The 21,291-nt window shown below is 47.6% G+C and overlaps 1 protein-coding gene across 5 annotated transcripts in view; it reads left to right on the forward strand.

The window, feature by feature from the left end:
• Positions 1 to 20,595, forward strand: part of SLC6A4 (solute carrier family 6 member 4) — a 44,068-nt gene extending 23,473 nt beyond the window's left edge. For 4 of the 5 annotated variants that reach the window (XM_045199288.3, XM_045199292.3, XM_045199291.3 and 1 more), the window contains 12 exons: positions 1,008 to 1,142; positions 1,602 to 1,821; positions 2,531 to 2,738; positions 3,229 to 3,363; positions 3,725 to 3,828; positions 5,168 to 5,295; positions 5,524 to 5,636; positions 6,349 to 6,480; positions 7,542 to 7,641; positions 9,123 to 9,223; positions 12,726 to 12,893; positions 16,835 to 20,595. In XM_045199288.3, coding sequence (XP_045055223.2) covers positions 1,008 to 1,142; positions 1,602 to 1,821; positions 2,531 to 2,738; positions 3,229 to 3,363; positions 3,725 to 3,828; positions 5,168 to 5,295; positions 5,524 to 5,636; positions 6,349 to 6,480; positions 7,542 to 7,641; positions 9,123 to 9,223; positions 12,726 to 12,893; positions 16,835 to 16,909 — 1,619 coding nt within the window. In that variant the 3' untranslated portion in view covers positions 16,910 to 20,595. The remainder of the gene's footprint in view (positions 1 to 1,007; positions 1,143 to 1,601; positions 1,822 to 2,530; positions 2,739 to 3,228; positions 3,364 to 3,724; positions 3,829 to 5,167; positions 5,296 to 5,523; positions 5,637 to 6,348; positions 6,481 to 7,541; positions 7,642 to 9,122; positions 9,224 to 12,725; positions 12,894 to 16,834) is intronic. The other variant, XM_024564911.4, reaches the window with a different exon arrangement.
• The last annotated feature ends 696 nt before the right edge of the window (positions 20,596 to 21,291 follow it).

The raw sequence follows: 21,291 nt of genomic DNA on the forward strand, positions 1-21,291 counted from the left end.
ACAAATGCCCCCATGACAATACAGCGTGGTTCTTATTCTCAATCTGGATTTCCCCAGAGTGATTGTAAGATAGGTGGGACCTTTCCGAGGGGCACTGACTTCAGATTCCTACGTTTAAAGCACTTCATGGGAAGGAAAGTTGTCTGGGAAAAATCCAGCCAACTCATTCTTCAGGCTAAACCTCAGGCTGCAGGTGACCGATGCTTAACTCGGCATCTCCACATTCTGCCTCAGCCATGAGAGCCAGGCGGCGCCAGCATCGCCAGAGATGCAGGAGCTCTGCCCTTTCTCGGTCTGTGACAAACCACTCTGTTCAGCCACACCTGCAAAAGTGGCTCAGGAGGGAGCCTTCTGGCTCGGAGGAATTATGGGAAGTAGCTCAGTATCAATAATCCAGTGTCTGGAGTCAGGGGTAATACTGATGGGCAAAGATACTAATTCAGTGACTCGTAGATTATCACAGCTGTTCTACGGGTTGACGTGGGAGATCAGTCCCAAACTCTGGTCCGTGTCCTGGTTGCATCAGAATCACCTGGAGAGCCTAATTTTTTTTCTATTATACCTCTACCTGGAGCTTCTGCTTCAGGAAGGCTGACTGGGTGGGTGTTTTTAAACACACCAGTGGTTATGAGGGGTGGCTCTCTTCAACCCTGTGATTTTACAGGGGAGGAAATACTCAGAAAGGGGAAATGGTCCCGGGTCCTCCAGGCAGTTAGAAGTGGAACCGGTCCCAGTGCCTGCTCTGCAGACTCCCACACCCAGCTTTCTTTCAGGTTCCTCTCTGCCTCCCCCAAACTTCACTTCTGCCGTGAAGTTGTGCCTCTACTTCTGGCAAATTGCCACTTCCAGGGGAGCACAGTGTGAGGTCACGCAGCATAAGGTGGCTATGTGGCACTTCAGCGTCAGGTGGCTCTGTGATTCTTGGTGTGGCCCCTGGTGTGCGGATCAGTGGGGCCTTCCTGGGACAGATGCAGGCCGGGAGTAAAATTGTCTTTCATCTGTCTCAGGGGCGTTCCTCCTCCCCTACACCATCATGACCATTTTTGGGGGGATCCCACTCTTCTATATGGAGCTTGCGCTGGGCCAGTACCACCGAAACGGATGCATTTCCATATGGAGGAAAATCTGCCCGATTTTCAAAGGTAACCGAAAGGCCTGAGTGGGTGGTTAGAGGGGTGGGTTTCTCAGGGAAGTGGTGATTTCCATCCGTGGCGGAGGTGGAGGGAGCTGGGGACCTTCTGGAATCAGTTAGGCCTTCGGTAACCCTGGGAGATAAACTGAGTACAGTAATTAAGTTTTTGACTGTTCAAGCGGTGTAAGAATGTTAAAGGGAAACAGAATATAAAGGGCAATTTAAACTAAATAGAAAAAATGTAAAGCATTAAGAGCACACACACGCATTTTCTGAAACATGTAACCTTGCAAATACGCACAAGTCACTTACCACATTGCCGCCTTTCCGCTGCTGCCTGGAGTCTTTGGGGAGTGAAGCGAGTGGCAACCCCCCCCCCCCCCCCCCAGCTGCAGCGCCCTCCAAGGCCCTGTCAGTCTTTCTCCGTAGGGCTGCCGTTCACCCTCGGTCCCCTCGCCCTCTGTCCCAGGGATCGGGTACGCCATCTGCATCATTGCCTTTTACATCGCCTCCTACTACAACACCATCATGGCCTGGGCGCTCTACTACCTCATCTCCTCCTTCACCGACCAGCTGCCCTGGACCAGCTGCGATAACTCCTGGAACACCGGCAACTGCACCAACTACTTTTCGGAGGGCAACGTCACCTGGACACTCCACTCCACGTCCCCTGCAGAGGAGTTTTACACGTAAGTGCCTGTAAGTGAGGGGTGGTCTGTTGAGGGCAGGCTGCACCCCCAGCGTTTGGCTTCTTTGGAGGGATGGTGGGAGGCGCCTCTGGAGTTGAGGGACTCTACCTTGACTGCTCCATACCCTGGCCCTCTGGGCCATCTGATCCTTCCCAATGTGTCATGCCAGGCGGCTCCAGGGAGCCCAGGATGATCCCTACCTTCACATCTCAAAATTATTTCCCTGCTTTGAAACCACCTTTCTTCCTGGGCCCTCCTCTCAGCTGGGGTCACGGAAGCAAAGCCTCTGACCTCTTCAGTAGTATGAAACTATTCACGTAGTTCCTGGTTTTATGTGCTCACATCATGTGGGAGCTACCCTTTGAAAGAAGATGCCTGGAGTAGGGCGTTTTCTTTAATGCTGGAATTTCAGGCAATGGCAGCCCAAAGGGAGTGCTCGTTTGGGTGGGAAAGGGGCCCACCGCCCACATACACAAATCCTCCCACGCCAGGCAGGTCGGTCACGTTTCCTGGCTGGCCAGGTCCGAGCCAGGACAGGAGAGCGCTGGAGGTCTGCCTCTGGGCTGAGCACGTTTCCCAGGTTGGTCCGCTGAAGGTGGTGGACTTTCCTTCGGGACAGGCAGAGCCAGTCCCAGCCCTGGCTGAGGCTTAGTGACCACGTGGTGCCTGCAGTGTGGTGACCACTTTTTCCCTTGGCGCCCTCCTACAGGTATGACCGGCGGTGCACCCTGGTCGTGACTGGACCACCTCACGGGCTTCTCCTTCTCTTTCACCCCAGGCGCCACGTGCTGCAGGTCCACCGGTCTAAGGGGCTCCAGGACCTGGGGGGCATCAGCTGGCAGCTTGCCCTCTGCATCATGCTGATCTTCACTGTGATCTACTTTAGCATCTGGAAAGGTGTCAAAACATCTGGCAAGGTGAGGAGGACTCTGCTGACCCAGGCTGCCGGGGGCCCCAGAGCATCTCAAACTCAGACGCTGGCCCAGACCGACAGGGACAGTGTTTTCTCCTACACCGCGCTCACTCCACGATACTCAGTCTCTCGTCAAAAGGATTTTTTAAAAAATCCTTTTTTAAAAAAAACCCACCTGTAGTGCCCCAATCAGTAATAGTGCCATAATCTATTGGGAGCCATCGCCGACCGTGTGCGGTGCTTTGTGTACACCGGCTAGTTGTTCGCTGCTGGATTCTTTCCCCACTTCCCCGGTGGGGAGCGGGTTTAGAGACAGCTAGTGCCAGCAAGCCGTGAGTCAGACCCCTGGCTGATTCTAAAGGCTGTGATCTTCCTGCCACACCAGCCTGCCCCCTAAAACTGCAGGAAAAAGAAAGGTGGATCTCCTTCTTTTGGAGGTTTTCAAAAAATAACCAGCTTCCCCATGGTGACAACCTGGGTTTCTTTGCTCACAGGTGGTGTGGGTGACTGCCACCTTCCCTTACATCATCCTTTTGGTCCTGCTGGTGCGGGGCGCCACCCTCCCTGGAGCCTGGAGGGGTGTTCTCTACTACTTGAAACCCAACTGGCAGAAACTGCTGGAGACGGGGGTAAGACGATGAGGGAAACGATGTACACCTGTCTGTCATTTTACTAAGTGAAGCCAGTCCTCCGAATAGGACAGTGGCAACAACTAAACTTTGGGTGCGATGGCAAGTCTTGCGACAACGCCTTAAATCAGAAATGCCAGCACGAAAAATACATTTGAGGTCACTGGGTTGGTTGATGCCTACACGATGGGAAGAGAAATCACATTTGCTTGCACTTGGCATGGGGCTCCCCCTGGGATGAGCCTTGAGAGCTGCCTCTTTGTGTCTGCACATAGCCGCCCTGAGGCGTGAGTGCGCGGCCCTGCTGGCGCCCAGCATCGGCCCAGGTCTCGGCCCTCACCCTACCTCTGCTGTGTTCCAGGTGTGGGTGGATGCTGCCGCTCAGATCTTCTTCTCTCTCGGTCCTGGCTTTGGGGTCCTACTGGCTTTTGCTAGCTACAACAAATTCAACAACAACTGTTATCAGTGAGTATCGAGGATACCCCCTCCCCAGGTAAAGCTTCAAAGTGGGGTGAGTGTAAGGCAGTTGGTCTGGAGGAAGGCTGGGCTCAGGCCATGTTGACATGGTGGCCCTCAGGGGTGCCACCGGTCCCTGACCAGTTCACCCATGGCCAGAGCCTCACCCAGCCACTCAGAGGTTGAGAGAGGTCCCAGGCCGCTTCTGTTTTTTGACAAGCTCTGTATATTAAAAAAAATTATCCCTGGCGGGTGTGACTCAGTGGATTGAGTGCCAGCCTGTGAACTGAAAGGTCGCTGGCTTGATTCCCAGTTAGGGCACATGCCTGGGTTGCGGGCCAGGTCCCCAGTTGGGGGCATGTGAGAGGCAACCGATTGATGTATCTCTCAAACATCAATGTTTCTCTCCCTCTCTTTCTCCTTCTCTTCCCCTCTCTCTAAAAATAAATGAATAAAATTTTTTTAGAAAACATTGAAACTCTCCAAATAAGGTATGCAAGGATTTGTTTTGATAAGCATTGAGAGAAAAAAATTAATTAAGAAATTCTAAAGCAGGTTTACAAAAATTGCGACACTAAGTGTTTAGATTTGACTTGTATTTAATACAACTATAATGTGGTAATTATTTGTTTATGTATATGTACACAAAACATATAAGGATTAAACTATTTTGACCAACACAAAATGCCATAATTGTTGTGGCAAAAATCTCATTTCAGAAGTGTTGATGAAACAGAGTGACAGAAACATCACTCACCATCTTTAGAGCTGACCTTGTTTTAATGTTCTGTCACAGAGGGCAGTGTGCGGCGATGGAAGTATGCTGTTCATAAGATAGTTACAGAATTTATTTTTCAAAGAAGAATTTATATGCAATGTGGCCCTAAGCAATGTGGCTTTGCGTGGGGTCACCAGCCGGAAGTCCTGTGGCGAGGTCTTCTGTCAAAAGTGTCAGGATATCCCTCTGGCGGTGTTGTAACCTCATTTGCACGTAATGTCAAAAGTCTAGATCTGAGGACTTCACCCGCGTGAGGCCAAGGCCCGCTGCTGGCTCCCACTCCAGCCCAGGCCCTGCTGCAGAGCAGGCTGGTGAGAGGCCTGCGCTGTGCGGGCTCGCAACGGGCCTGTACTTAAGGCCGCCTGTCCCGTGCCATGAGGATGCCAGCTTGTGTCTCAAGGTTGATGCAACCCACCTGAGAGGCCAGGCGCAGTGGGGAGGAGGAGGGACATCATGACCGGCTTCAAGTCCCTGTGAGCTCAGCCTGCTCCCCCTGCCACAGCTGGAGACAGAGGCTCCTTAGGCCCCTGGCTTGCAAATGACTCCACCCCTTTGGGTTTTCTGCTCCAGAGATGCCCTGGTGACCAGCGCGGTGAACTGCTTGACAAGCTTCGTTTCAGGATTTGTCATTTTCACCGTGCTTGGCTATATGGCCGAGATGAGGAAGGAAGATGTGTCCGAGGTGGCCAGAGATGCAGGTAGGCCCTCGGTTCTGTTTAGGACCCTCGCTCCCACTGAGTCGCTTTGCTGCTCTATGGATGTTTCCAATATATAACATTGGAATAGTTTCTAAATGTTTCTTTAAGACTTTTCAAAGATTTTAGAGAAATGTAATGCCTCGGAGCTCTCAGCCCTTTCCAGGCATTCAGGCCGTGGTGCTCAGGGCCTTGAATGCACTGTGGGCTCCTCCTCTCCCCCCGTCTCAGGCCCCAGCCTCCTCTTCATCACATATGCAGAAGCCATAGCCAACATGCCGGCGTCCACGTTCTTTGCCATCATCTTCTTCTTGATGTTGATCACACTGGGCCTGGATAGCACGGTGAGTGAATGGGGAGGGAGATCTGCCTCTGGGAAGAGGAAGAGTAGGAGGGAAAGGGGGGGGCAGGGGAAGGGGAGGAGAAAGAGGAGGTTGTGCCCCTTCCCTCCTAGCCTGGCCACCCCAGGCGGTGTAGGCCGCCCCTGCCGGTGCTCCCCCAGCCCCTTGTTCACTCCTCATCGACTGCACCCGTGCCACCCTCTGGTACCTGAGATAGTCGTTAATGCGTTAATGGGGTGATGACTGTTTGTGGACACATACACAAGCACAGGCCAGGGGCTCAGCGTATGGCAACTCTCCTTATTGTGCACTGTCCCTTGACCAGACAGCAGCACCTCAAGGCCAAGGCAAGGTCACTCTTGTGTCTCAGTGCCCTGCCACCCAGCATTCACCTCAGCGCCTTGTACTTAGTGTGGAAGGTGTCTCAGCTTTGAGTTGGCTTTTCTGGTGCAGCCAAAGTCTCCCCAGGAGACCTCACATGAAAAAGCCCTTCCATATGCTATATTTTCTTTCCTTCATGTTCTTAGCGATGGGTTCCAAATGACAGTGTAAACAGGAAAGCTATTTCCAGTGAGGGCTGGTGAGTAGGGGGAACGGGTCACGATCGGCTCGACTGATCCCTTGGCAATCTTAACCCCTCCCTCTTGTTCACTGTCCTAGAAGGTAAAGGTTTGTCCCAAAGCCTCCCCTGTGACCATTTGTGTGTCCCTCTCAGTTTGCAGGCTTGGAGGGGGTGATCACAGCTGTGCTGGATGAGTTTCCGCACATCTGGTCCAAGCGCCGGGAGTTGTTTGTGCTCTGTGTGGTCGTTACCTGCTTCTTCGGGTCCCTGGTCACCCTGACTTTTGTGAGTACCTCGACCCTCAGCTTTGAGTCAGCCTCCCCAGGGGCAACAGAACGTACAAGAAGCCTTTCCTCTCCCTCCATTCCACATGGGTGCTCTGGCTTTGGGGCCAAAGGGAGGACTTGTGAAAACTTTGTCATCAAGGATAAAAAGAAAAAGTTCTTTCTGATGGCATCTGTTTGTAGATGTTCTGTAAAGCATCTGAAGGCTTTTTGCATTTTATAGTAGATCCAGCTAGATTTCAGGCTTGGCAGAGTATCTGGAGAAAAACTGAAGGCTGCTTTTCCAGTTTATGTCCAGTCCACAGGGCTGCATTCCTGACAACATGGCGTCAGATAGTACCCGAGGCTGTGTCCTGACTCACGGCCGATTTTGCAGACGTGCGTCTTCAAGCTGTGACCCCAGTGTCTGTGGAGCTTCAGGAGGGTGCTGGGCCTCTGAGCAGGACCCAAGGGATCTGGGGGTTAGGACGGAAGGCCAAACTGTGACCAGGGCGCTCAGGGGGTCTGGTGTTGTGCACTCTCTTAGATTCAGTCTTTAGGGACCGGGATTCTCCAAGGTAGATTCAGTACGCAGTAGGCGTTTGGTAAATTGAATAAAGTTGAACACAGATCAAGGCCCATTTGAGTTTGTGTCTTAAAACTTGGTGGGGAGCCCTGGCCGTGTGGTTTGGTTGGTTGGAGTGTCATCCCATACACCGAAAGTTGCAGGTTTGATTCCTGGTCAGGGTGTGTACAGGAGGTAACCGATTGATATGTCTCTTGCTCTCTCTAAAATAAATAACATGTCCTTGGGTGAGGATTCAAAACAAACAAACAACTTAGTGGGGAGAGGAAGCAAGGAGAGGAGAGTGCCCCTTGAGGAAGGAAGGGGCCTCGGAAGGGGTGGGATCTGGCTGGTCCTGCGAAGGCCAGTCTAAGAGGCAGGCTCTCAGATACTTCTATGGGGCTCAAGGTGGGAATTTTCCAGAATTATCCTTAGTTAAGAAACTTCTTTCGGCCCCTGTCTAGAGAGGAGGCAATGCCCCAGAGGGCCCTTACCCAGGGTGGTGATCTCATTTGCAGGGAGGGGCCTACGTGGTGAAGCTGCTGGAGGAGTACGCCACGGGGCCGGCTGTGCTCACCGTCGTGCTGATAGAAGCAGTGGCCGTGTGCTGGTTCTATGGTAAGACGCCTCCTCCCACCAGCCTCGGTCCTTTCCGCAGGCATCAGCCCATAGCCACCACCAGGAAAGAGAAGGGCTGACCTCAGGAAAGGGCAGGGCGTGTCACCTCCTGGTGGGCCTGTAAGGGAAGCTCAACTGAGTGCCTTCTTCAGAAATAGGTCGGCATCTCCTCCGCACTCTCCACAGCAGATTGCTCAGTGTCTTGGGAGGACATGTCTTCCTTCGGAGTTTAAATGTTTCCCCAGTGGAGACAGGCTGAAGCGGTTCCCTTTAGCTCATCCACAGCGGAGGCTTAAGACCCCGACTGGTTCTAAGAAGTGGCCCGAACACAAAGAACTGGTGCACAGTGACCGCATCTCCATCGGCAGAGCGGACTGCATCCTAGTGTTCTATAGAGTGGCCCTCAGTTTACGTTTGGCAAGCAGGAGCTCCCCCCTCCAGAGCCCTGAGGCAGAGTTTAGGAGCTTATCTTCCAGGGAAGAGGCAAGAATGTTCTTGTTTGGATTGTCTGCCTCAGAAAAGCCAGCTCTGACCCTGGGATGGAATCTGATAAGGATGAAACCACCCGGAGTGCAGAGAGTGAGCTGACGTGGGGCCAAGGGCAGGGGTCCCAGGAGCCCCTGGGAGGGAGTGGGGGTGGGAGTGGAGGGGACCCAGGCATTTAAAGTGAACACAACCAAGTTCAGGCTCTCTTCATCTTTAAAATCAAAAGTGATTACTTCATACTGAAAATGTATTTCTTTTCCTAGTTTCTATGATGGTAAAACAGCGTTAGCATGTTTGTCGTTATGCATAATATGAAGAAGGGGTCCCCATATTTTGAGTGGCACATGAGCCCAGTTTTTTAAAATGAAGTCCTCCCCACCTCCTCAGCGATTCAGATGACAAAGTTCAAGTGTGTGAATCACTAGAGACCTACCCGAGGTGTTGCTGGGTGCTCTCAGGGGAGGAAGCACAGAGCAACCTTCCTTCCCCTTCTCTATTTCTCACCAGAGTCCCACTTCTCCCTTCTATGCCAGTTACTTTTATAGAAGAACCTTGACCGTGAACTGGCAACCGATTGGGCCAAACTGTGGTTTAAGTTTTCTCTTGGGGCGTTTTCCATACATGGTTATATGGTCAAAGTCGGTCTCTGTCGAGCTAGTCTGTCATTTCTAAACAAAATTTAACTTTCTTTTCTGCAGTACCAATAAAATAAAACATATGTTGAGATCTTAGAAAGGCAGTGTGGGCACCAAGAGGGAGCTTCAGGTCCCTCTCCAAATGTCCACCTACCTGCCCACTCTGTGCAGAAAGAACGTCGCTCGCTATGAAAGTAGAACATTGCTCGGGGAAATGCGACAAGTTCCCTGCCCCACGGTAGAAGCAGATTGGTGGCCTGAGCCCCCTCCGTGAGAACTTCAGAGCTGACCCCTTCTCTGAGGATCCGAAATCCCTGTCCTCTCGCAGTCAATCAGTGTTTCTCTTCCGGGTTATTTTAGGCATCACTCAGTTCTGCAGCGACGTGAAGGAAATGCTGGGCTTCACCCCTGGGTGGTTTTGGAGGATCTGCTGGGTAGCCATCAGCCCTCTGTTTCTCCTGGTGAGTTGCCATTTCCCTTCTCCTTCTGGCCCTGCAGAAAGATCCGCTCAAACACTATAAAAGACAAATTTTATTGAAGTGTAACACACACAGAAAAGGGTGCAAATCCATGAAATTTTATAAATAGAGCACAGTTTTGTACCCAAAACAAAACTAAGAAACAAAAACACGACAGGAGCCCCTCCGTGTCCCCCTCAGTCACTGTCCCCACAGTTCCCCACTCTTCTGACTTCTAACACCGTAACGTCATCTGGGCTTGAGTCACCTTATTGCTGACTCCCTGATTCAGTGATAACGATAAGTAACATGTATTGAACATTAAGTGCCAGGCCAGACTCGGTGTAAAACTTAATCCTCACAACAGTTCTATGAAGTAGTATAGTTCTAATACCCCGTTTTACATTTAAGGAAATTGAGGCTTAAAGATGTTAAGTGAAGGGCCCCAGGTCACACGACAAGAACTGTTGAAGGCCGGGGAAGAGTTTACTGCGCTGCTCACGAGGCCCTGGACAGAGTCCTAGTTATCCTGTGTCCGTTTTCTTAAAGATGCCCCACGCAAAGGCCCTCAGGCATGACCTGACTCAAAAGTAGAATCCGTGTACTGCCTGAAGACCTGGGTGAGAAAGCTTGGTTCCAAGGGTGGCCCATCCACCCAGCCGTGTTGCACGCACCCCTGCGTTCCCTCCTGGTGTCCCCCTGAAGGACGTGTTTGCCCAAAGGTGGAAGCGCCCTGCTAACATCCCAAGTGCGCTCGGAGACAGCCTGGGGTGAAGCGACGCCGTGCGCACCAGCAGGGACCATGTCCTGTTCTTTCATTTATCTGTACTTTCATTTTTATTGGGGGGGGGGTGCCTTTTTGATCTCTGAGAGCCAGAAACTTCATTAGACTTCCTCCAGTCTAGCTCAGCTCATTAGGAGTGTCTGGGCCGTCCGTGTGCCTTAGATCATCTCTGCCTCTGGCACCCAGCGGTGCCTTCCCCCTTTTTTGAAGGCGGCCCTTTATTTTTTGTACTTTTTATAGCACACGTTAATCTACGAGATGAGTGATAGGCTCACCTTGCCTTTGCAATGCTGCACGTGCCGCCCCACAGTCCCTCCTTGACTTGCTTCCCTTCCCCAGGACTGCGGAAGTTTCCAAAACCAAAGCCAGCCCGAGCACAGGAAGCCTCAGGGCCCGGTGCTGTGGTGTGGGTGCTGGGCTCCAGCGTCCCCCCCAGATCTCGGCCTGGTAGTTCCTTATCACCTTGTCATCTCCCTGTTGCTTTTAGATAAATTAAAAGCATATATATTTTTAAATCCAGAAATTTTAGTTGTTTTCAGTGAGAGGGTTGGTCTGAATCACCTAGCCTGCCGTTATTAGAAGCAGAAGCCCTGACGTAAATGGGTTATTAATTCATATTATTGCCAGTGCTTCTCGGTAATCTACTTAAATCCTTTCATTCGTTTTTCAAAGGAAGGAGACACACTGGATTAGTTCCTTGAGGGAAGAAGTCGTGTTTGTCTCCCGCATACACAGGCTGAAATTAGGGAGAGGCAGCCAAGGCACTCAGCACGGGCATCAAATTGAAGGGGGTGCCCAAAATCTCAGTAATCAAGAGAAATGCTATTTTATTGCAATGTTTTTAAAAAGCCAAATGAATGCAGAAACTATTCCTGATGAACACAATATCAATGTTTTAAACAGGGGCAGGGTCCGACCCTGTACCTCACTCACCGTATCCTACTCTGGCCCTGTCAGATTCTGTCTTCTTACCACATTGCACTCAAATATTATCTATCTCGACTACCGAAGTTTTGCCCCCCACCCCTGTGAAGTGTTGGGCCGAGCGGAGTGCCTCACATGTCTCACCCCAGTCCTGGCCCCAGGCCTTTGCTATTTTCATATCTGTGAACTGCTGCTTGCCTAGCAGGCTGGGTGAACTCCTGCTGTATGGTCAGTGAGGTTTGGTGCCCAGCAAAACCCAGGCACAGGTCTGGGTTCAAGCGCATCACTCATAATTCTTGTGATGTTTGCTTTACTCACTTCCTCTAAAGGCAAGTGTTCCGGGGCACGCTGTAGAGGGGCAAGTCTGTCTCCCACTTCTGGGTTTACTTAACAGATGCCCTGCTCTGGGCTTTTTATGGCTGCTTTAGGTAAACAATGAGTAACTTACTAAAAATACTCTTTTTCACTGAAGCCAAGTTACGAAAAAAGAAAACATTGTATATGAGCAAGCACAGGCTGGGGCACGCAAAGGGGTGTCTGACACAACCCACACCGGCCTTGATGAGAGCCCAGGGCTCCCTGAACTGTGTTGGGTTTCATGCCCAGCATCAGGATGAGACGCAGGGACGGCTCCTAACCAGCCCCCTTTTTCCCTGTTCCCAAACTATCTTCCTTGGTAGCAGAGTCTGGGAGTGAGGAGAGTAAGTCCAGAGAAAGGTTTGTGGTTGGCCAGGCTCCTGTTTTGAAAGCTGCGCCCTGGACTTAGGCTAACACTGCCCGGAAGATGGATGTGTGTTTAACAGTGTCCCATTTTATTACCTGCGGACGAAGAGAAAAAAAGATATAAATAGATGTTTAACTACACAAATAATTTACATTACTGTCTTCTTCATGACCATGAAATAAAATAAAATTAAATCAAGAGCAATAACTGTTTTGGCCCAGTGGTTACTAGGCAAAAAGTGATATTTACGCTCTCTCTGGAAACCAAACTGAAAGAAGAAAACTCATAAACCGAGTGTTGGGAGCACACCGTGGAATTTTTCTTGGTCAAACTTTTCACTGAATATTCAAGTAAAAAACGTGGAGAGCTGCTTTTCCTTTCCTTTAGTCCTTTCATTACGAGGGCCTGTGGCAGGCGGTCATTCCTTGTGGAGCCGCCTTGTGGCACAGCCGTCCTTGTTGCAACCCCAGGCCAAGGTGCTTCATGGAGAGCAGAGGGCCCAGGGAGGGACAGAAGGGATATATACTCAGGAGCCCAAGTCCTCCTCAGGTCTTGAGAACCTTATTATCTCTCTTGGTCTTAGGTACCTTCCCTCTAACAAAAAACAACCGCAGCCCAGGAATGCAGGAGGAAAGGAAAGCAAAGCAGAGACAAATAGGAAGCCCTAGGCCTGGCAGGGGCCCGGGTGAGGTCCCCCAGCTCATTCCCCCCGGGTCTGATAAGAGGGGCCCAAACCATTGCTGATGGATGCCAATCCCTCCCCCTTTGCCCTGAAGGGGGTACTGTGACTTCCTTAAACAGCATTCTGAGGTCTTTGCATCCCCACTGCAGAGGTTGAGGTGAGAGGTGGGAGGAAAAATCAAGATAAGCACCTGGCTGTTTTATTTTTTGCAGATAATTAGGCACAGAAATCAGAGAATTTTGTGTGCCAGAGTTCAATTTAAGATACATCACATTTTGGGAACTTCCCAGAAGTATCTTAGCTTTACGTCTGGTGTTCATGGTATCAGAACTGTCTCAAGCTTCTCAGATATCATCGAGATTTCTGATGTTTCTTGGAATTTCTGTTTTAGTTCATCATTTGTAGTTTTTTGATGAGCCCGCCACAGCTACGACTTTTCCAGTACACTTACCCTCACTGGAGTGTCATCCTGGGTTACTGCATAGGGACCTCGTCTTTCATCTGCATCCCCACCTACATCACGTACCGGCTGATCGTCACTCCAGGGACACTGAAGGAAGTATGTGTTCGTGTGTGTGTGTCTTCAGACTGGTCATTGTTTGGGGAGAAAAGGGGTCTCTTGTTATGTTCTTTTCACAGGAGATACAAATCCACTACATGAAACTCACCTTATATATTTCTAGAACATACACCATGGAGATTGCTAACGGCTGTCACTGTGGTCTTTAGGCATTTCCCATAACCCTCAAATACGACGGCGAAGGAGCGAGCTGGTCATCTGGGAGCGTGGGGTGTGTGTAGGATTCCAGACTTACCGGATAACTAACTTGTCGCCTCGGTGGTGCCTGGGGTGCTGCACAAATTTTGACCTAAGTGGAGGTTATGGTGGAAAATGTCCATGGTCCTTTTTCCAACAGCAATGTAACAAGGGCTATTTTGAAAATCATCATGAAATAGGATGTTGCAATAATATAGTTTTAGCTCAAGCCATTGGAGTAAAAACTCAAGGTGCCATCATAGCAAGACTCATTCCAGCAATGAATAATGGGCTGTAAAACTTTTAATGACAGAAAATTATAATTTGTGTAAAATTTTATATTTTTCAAAGCATCTGCATGGAGATGATCCCATTTTGTTATCAAAATGCCCCGGGAGCGTTTGGGCAGGTTTATTGCAGACAAAGATACGGAGGCCCGGGATAATGCTGCTCAAAATGTCCTTATTTCAGGGACGTGCCCAAGGACACACAGTACAGGGAGGCTTCGAATCCAAGTCTGTTGATTCCTGGGCCAATGCCCTTCCGCTTTAGGTGCCGTTTCTCTTTGGTTCTCAGTTTGCTGTTAGTAGTTTGTTACTGTAGCGATTGGTGCTAGAGGTTAGGGAGAGATGAGTTGCCATCTCTCCTCACCCAAGGACATATTTATTGATTTTAGAGAGAGGGGGGGAAGGGAGAGAAAGCCAGACAGACAGACACAATGGTGTGAGAGAGAAACAACGTTGATGGGTTGCCTCCTGTATTTGTCCTGGCTGGGGATCGAGCCCGTGATCCTTTGGCGTATGGGATGACACTGCCACCAACTGAGCCACCCGGCCTCGGGGAGTTGCCATTTTTTTGTGCTAGGTTGCTAGAATTAGAGTTCAGGTCCCTGAAAAGTATGTGAGTGGGCGCTTTTGTACCAGACATGTTCAAAAGGGAAGAGTGGTATTTGGGGAAAGCTAGAAGGGACCATACTCTCTAATGACCTGAGAACTGAGATGGGCTGGTCTGTGGACCCTTAGAAGCAAAACTCAAACACGAGACCAGCACACTCATCTTCCTGCATTTTGTAAGAGACATGAAGCAAGAGGACATGAGACAATTAAGGATCTGCTCTTCCTGAGAACAGAGTTCATTCCTTTTTCAGACAGGAAAACCGAATTCTAGGTGAACGGAATCTGCAAGGAGTTACGAATTTCCCGCACCCAAACCAGTCCTGTCACCACCTCATTCCTCCCAAAGGGCCTTGAACTCTGGTGTTGCCCGAGACACACGCTCAGACCTAGAGTCATTGAATTTGTTTCTTCAGGTGGTCTTTTGTGGCAGTCAGGATGGTCCACTGGCTCCACTATCTCCAACTGGGAGGTCAAGGTCAGGGGTGGGAACTCAGGTTAATAAATGTCAGTATTCTTTGGTCACGGGTTGCACCTCAAATCTTGGTCATTTTTCTTGCAAATTTTGCCTGCTGGCCACAAGGAAATACCACGCAAAGGCGCATCATTACCAGAGCTCAGACCCATTTGTACCCGTGGTACGGCTGATTGCGGGGCCGTCACCGTACAGCCAGCCGAGGAGGACAAGGAGGGAAAAGACCTAGTCAGCTATGGCGATTGCTCACCTTCCCTGGGCTGTAGTGTCTGCATCTTTAAGATGTGCTCGTTGGACTGGGTTAACATTTCCCAAAAGTTAACGTAGTGTGAGGGGCAGTACTTCCTTCGGACAGCAATGGGCAGTGCTGCTGGGGGAAAGCTTACGCGGTCGAAAGTTTCGGAGAATGGTGGATTAAGCGAGTTACATACGTTTCTTTACGGTGGCATTTCCCAAAAGCCTTCATATGCCCGTGTGCACGCTTAACCTCCGAGAGGGTTAAAGTGTGCTATGTTTTTTGCCAAGAGCATCAAGGAACTATAATTCTTCAGGAATACTAACTGTACTTGCTGGTCTGTAACATTCTATGAGGGAGGGAGGCCTCATACGAAATTTTGATAAGGTTTAAAAAAAAAAAAGACTAAAAGAAAGGCCCATTTCTTAACTCTTTTGGGCCCTGGCCATACACAAGGTGGGAGTTTGGGGAGTGAGCCACCACTTGTCACCTGTGATTTCGAGGATATCATATTCACCTGCAGCCTGGGAGTCTCGAGTTTGGAGTCATGAACTCAGGCCCTTCACAGAAGTCCCTGGTACTCTGCACAAAGATCCAGGTCCCTAATAAGTGAGCGTCCAACGCTGATCCAGCCCTTAGATTATCATCTTGCAGGAGGCCAGGGCTGGAAAATTTTAGGAGCAATAATAGTCTGGCAACTGAAATGCAGCCAGAATGTGAAAACGAAGGGGGAACCAGCAGCAGAGGGCAGCAGAATGGGTGGGTGGTGGCCAGGGCACAAAACCCAAACAAGTTCTACTTTACGACGTGGTTCATTGTGGACCCTGCCCCCACCACACCCTGTAGTGCTCTCTTCTCCTTCTCAACACTGCAGGTTAGTTACTTAGAGTGATCTGAGTCCAGTTCCCAATTAGCAAGACGTAATTCTGTGTAACCAGCTTACATATTCTGTCTAATCAGCTTACATAATTCTGTGTGATCAGGTTACACGTTCGTCTGTGGGGAAGGACGGTTTGTGAAATGTTGCTTTCTATGACTTACACATGTCAACGTAGCTGATGGGGACTGCAGCAACTCCTTTTAAATGGGTTTCCGGTGTGAGATTTCAGTGTTCGAATACTAAGGTCATCAAGGAACACAACATGTAAAATTTTGTGAATTTCCTTATCTATGAGAATGGAACTCTTTGAATTCCATAGGCCCTGCGCCTTAAAGAAGAATGAACTTCCAAAAAAGGGCTAACGTGCTTTTCCAATCCAAAATAAAAAGGGCACTTAGGAGAGCTTCACCTAAAATCAGTAAATCTAAAGATGCGCTCAGCTCCGATTTTACCTGCTACCCCACGGACAGACTTTGCCATCAAAGACCTTACAAAGAGACTTGCCAAAGACTTCTAAGCCACTGCTTTTCCTTCTCGGCATCCCGGAGCTGCTTCATGTCGCCTTGATGCCTTTACGAGGCGGACTGTACATTTCATACACAATCTCAAGCATATTTCAGATCTGTCTTAACGCACCTCAGCTGTTTCTAAAGTAAACATTGTCAGCCTTTTCCCTGCGATGAGTACTACGTCAGCATGAGATCAGGAGTGATTTCAATGCTCACATCTTTTTAAATGCAGTTATGTGATGATTTGCACCCTTGTATGAACTCCCCAGACGCCTTGACAGGTGGATTCATCAAGTCAGGAACATCTGGCTCTTCCGTGGCTAATGGCACCATGCACCGTCGCTGTCGTGTGTGTGCAGGCTTGTGGGGCTGGTGCCAGAATCCAGCACTCACTCTGCTCCCCAAGCCCTGCTGGCCACGTGAAACCTCCTCCTTCCAGAGGAAAAGATGAGTTTTCCCAGCTCATCAAAGGCATGTGATAGGCCAGCAGAGGTTCTATTGAAAGCTCCTCATTTTCTCCCTTTAGTGATACAGTGACTTGCATAATTAGTTTATAGATGCTTATGGTTCCTGAATATTAAATTTTAATTCACACTTGAGAATGAATTGGGAATTCCTTTCTTAAGGAAAGTCAATGAGAAAATTCCAATTTACTATTAATGCTATTTAAACTTTTAATATTAATGTTGAAATACTTTTTCAATATTGATAAATTATAAGAATGTTTGTAACACTATTTTCTCCCCAACAGCGTATTATTAAAAGTATCACTCCAGAAACACCAACAGAAATTCCCTGTGGGGACATCCGCTTGAACGCCGTTTAAAACCCTGAACGGGAGGAAAACGGCTCCCCAAACCTCCTCCTCCAGTTCCGACAAGTCAAGCCTCGCCTTCTGCCTGTCGACAAGTTTCCAGCTAAGCCTGACAATGGAAAGCCCGTCTTCACAGAGACACAGTCCCAGAAGCCTACGGTGCCCAGACTCCTAAGGCCCCCAGGCCTCGTCTTTCTGTGAAATCTGGACGTTTACCATGTTAGACTCTGTGATGCAGCTGAACTGGACTATTTGGGATGCGTGAGCGTGTGTATATGGAGGTGATGAAAACCACCATATAATCGGTTAGCATTAGGGTTAGAATCAAGTCTGTGAACGTCTCCTGTATCATTTCTCACGATGATCATAAGTATCTGACATCTGTTTCCTTCTAAAGTTTTCATTGTTCATGGATGCATAAACCGTGCGGGAGAAAACAGGGATGCTGTCTTGCTAGCCATATATTTTCTGAGTAGCATAGAATTCTGTAGTTGGATCTACTAGAACTCTATAACCCATGTGCTGCTGTGGAGTCAGGAGAGGAAGGTGTAAGAAACATGTGTACATGTGAGTATACGTCCGTGTGTACCGTTGTTTCAGTGTACGCTGATCTTTATTCCAATACTTTGAGTCTATTACAAACTGTATGAATTTCCCCTAATTTTTCTTACATTAATCAGTTCTACCTACTCAAATGCGTATGTATGTTATTATTTGAAGAGTATAATTATTACAACATGCTCTGCCACCTTCTCTTCCGGGGACACTACTCGGGCCCACACACCTTGCCTGATGGGCCAGCCTTTAGCATTCGCTGAGCTTCACTGTCATCTTCCTGTCTCTCCCCGCTAAACATTTAGTACAGTGTTCCACAGGCCAATCTGGTTTATTTCATCAGTCACTGGGGCTTCACCATGAACTGCTTTGAAGATGGATATTGACAAATGCATCTTCAGTGTTCAGTTGTCTGTCTGATTTATGTTCTGTAGACTTCAAATGGCTTGAGTTTGTCAGTGGAGGATACTTTGCTTTGTGCAGAAAGGATGAATCCGGTTCTCACGTTTAGGGTACATAGATTTGGCACCCTGACCTAAGCCCAGGTCATCCTTAATCCAAAAGTGATTGGAGAGTCTAGGGTAGCCTTAAATGAACACTCCTCCCGCCCCCAACCCCTTGACCCTTCCTGGCTGACTGCCAGGACTGTGAACCCTCCACATAATTTTCAAGACTGAGTCTAAGTAAGGTTGATGGGAGAAGAAGGGTCAGTTAAGTGAATAACCTTCCAAGTTCCACATATAGCCTTTAATACAAATCAAGTAAATTTGACCTTCAGTGGCTTATGGCTCTCGGATGCATGGTCAGAGAAGCAAATTTTACCTTGTGTGAGATTTCCTTATCAAAATCTTAAGGGGAATAAAGCCTAGTCAATGAAAAAACAACTCTATCTAGTTCCATATCACTTCAGTCCTATATAGAAATCAAATTCGATTCTAACAGCCTATAGAAAGAAGATCCGTGTAGCAGAAGTCTGGTTTTATTCATTTATAGTTCTTCCTCCCTGGGCCTCCTTTCCCCAGCAATCTTCCCTGGCCTTCTTGTATCCCCCCTACATCCTTCTGTCTCTGGTTCTTTGCTTTTTCCAGCAGGATTTTTTTTTTCTCCTTACAGAGGATAGTGGCTGAGTTTCCAACATATTACAGGAAAAGAGGAAGGGGATTGAAAAATATTCTGTACTGGCCTACCTTAATTATCTTCCCTTTTTTATTCCTTCCTGCTTCCTCATTTCCATTCTCTTTGCTTTCTAACATGCTTCAAGGTTATATGAGGGGCAGCAGACTCAGTGTCAACGGCTTTGCAAATTTTAAAACTTGGTCTGGGTATGGATTCTCACCATCCCCCCCACACTCATTCTCCAAAGATATTTCTTAAAAATCACCTTTTCAAACAGAATTTAAAAACAAAACACAATTAGAGTTTTGCCAATACAGGTATTAAGGGGATTATATACTTGTTTTGAAAAGTTTTCAAACTTCACTAGACTTAAAAAAAAAACAAAACCCTAACTATGTTTTGCATAGTTTGCATTTACCTGGCCCCTATTTACCAAGACTACAAGGGTTTTGAAGAAGATTTTATTTATTTATTTTTAGAGAGAGATGGAGGGAGAGAGAAACATTAATGTGGGATAGAAACATCGATTATTTGCCTCTCGCATGCCCCTAACTGGGGATCTGGCCCGCAACCCAGGCATGTGCCCTGACCTAGAATCAAACTGGTGACTTTCTGGCTTGCAGGACCACACCCAACCCACTGAGCTGCACCGGTCAGGGATACATGGCTTTTTTCTTTTTAAAGAAAGACTTAAGACTAGGTAGACAGACTTTAAAATAATCTTCTAAGACTCTTACATCTACTGTATCATTTACATAAAAATAAAAATGGAATTGAGTTGTAAAGTTACTTAAGTACTGAAGTTAATTGTTTTTTCTGCTGTTTTTATTAGTAAGAAATAGGCAAGACACAAGACAAAGGAACGGAGGTGATTCACTTGATTGAAGTTGTTTTCTATGTTGATATGCAATGAAGTGCAAAGAAATTCCCTTCCAGAAAACGTGTAACCAACCTATTTACAACTCATTCCATCTGTTACACGGAATACATATAACTTGTAACCTAAATTCATTGCCATAGGTGCCCCATCTAGAGATGGATGCAAAGATCCTGACAAATCCAAAGTCAGTAGAAGAGCTCCCAAATCAAATAATGAAATCACAAAATAAGGCCAAAAGTTGTTCTGTGAGATGAGTCACTCCCTCTCCAGCCTCTTTTTACTAAGCTGGTTAATTTGGTGTCACCAATCTCAAAATTTAAGTGTATGAGTTTCCACCTAACTCACATGCCCACCCCACCCCTTAAAAGGGAGATTCTTCTCCTATAATTAGAATTGTATTCTTTCTGATAAGTAGAAAAGACTGACCTGATTTTTCTATCTGTTCTATAACTGCTTTGGAGTTCACTGCCAGAGGAAAGGGTACAACTATGTAATGCAATGTCTTCACTGTGCTGTTCTCAGACATCTTAGACAATGCTTAGTTACCCAGTGGCACCATCCAAGCCTGGTTCCTTTCTCAGCACGTCTCTTTACTCATAAATCAACAGCTGGTGCTTAAGATACCATTAAACACAGCAGTAATCGGAGGGCATTTTCACCATCTCCCCCTCCTTTCTTTTGTCAGGGACAGGTGGAGAAGAGGAGTAGCAGGTTCCTCACAGAAACTATGCTACAACCGGTCATCCCCATAGGTGATGTAATAAAAGCAAAACAGTCATATGCTTAGTGGGAAGAAGTTGCGTAGTTTAAAGTCATCATGGAGGTTTCGCATTTAAAATGCAAGGAGAATTACGAAAGAGGCTCTAAATTAGGAAGGTGAGTGTAGGTAATAGTTGCTTGAGAAGCATGTTAGAGAATGAAATTTATGAGTCCAAATATTGCGAAAAAAGAATGTTAAGACCCGGAATATCCTCCCTACGCTGTGGAAAGCTTTTCTGGTCTACTTGAAACAGTCTGAGTTTTTCCTTCGATATCAGAGATAGGTCAATGATACTTATTAAAATTTGTTGGTTAGTGGTTTAGTTCCATGGAAGGACAATTTTAAAGCTCTAATTTCTTTCATACTTTCTGTAGTATCACCCTGTCCCCTCATTGCTTAACTGTCTCTAAATTTTAATGAGAGAGCAGTATTTGAACGTTGAGATAACTGCTTGAGAGGCAGAAACATACCTGGTGACCAAGCAAATTTTTCAGCTCTTCTTAGGATCTGGAAATTTCTAAAGAAAGGTGAACTTAAGTTTTATTTCCTCTACTAGAATAAAAGGACACGCCTTTTGATTGGTTTAGTAGGCATTTCCCACATTGAACAAGATAAGTATTTTAGGGTGAGATTGTAAATATGCCTGTCCTTTTGTCCCACGTAGTTAGTCTATTCAGTATTATTCCGACACTGGATGTTTCAGAACAACTAACCCTTCAAGAGGAGAGTCTTTTTGGGAAACGACTCACAACATATTTTGACTGGAATTTCGGGTGGTATTTGTACCAACACATCACAAATTCTACATCAAACTGCTGCCCTACCACCAATGCAAGTTTTTGAGGAGAAGCAGTTAACATTGAAATTTCCGTAGAGCATTTGCTAACTTTACAAAAAGGTATTTTGAAAGATTATTTTTATTTGAACTCTAGTATTAGAGGTATACCTTAAGAACACTTGACATGAAAAATGTATATTTTAAAAGATAAAATTGGGGACTTTAAAAAAGAATCTGTAATTATTTCTCCAATGGCATTTAAAATATGATTTGATCTACAAACAACTTTTCAGGATATTTTGTGT

The sequence above is a fragment of the Desmodus rotundus genome, chromosome 9, assembly GCF_022682495.2.
Source record: "Desmodus rotundus isolate HL8 chromosome 9, HLdesRot8A.1, whole genome shotgun sequence".
NCBI lineage: Eukaryota > Metazoa > Chordata > Mammalia > Chiroptera > Phyllostomidae > Desmodus > Desmodus rotundus.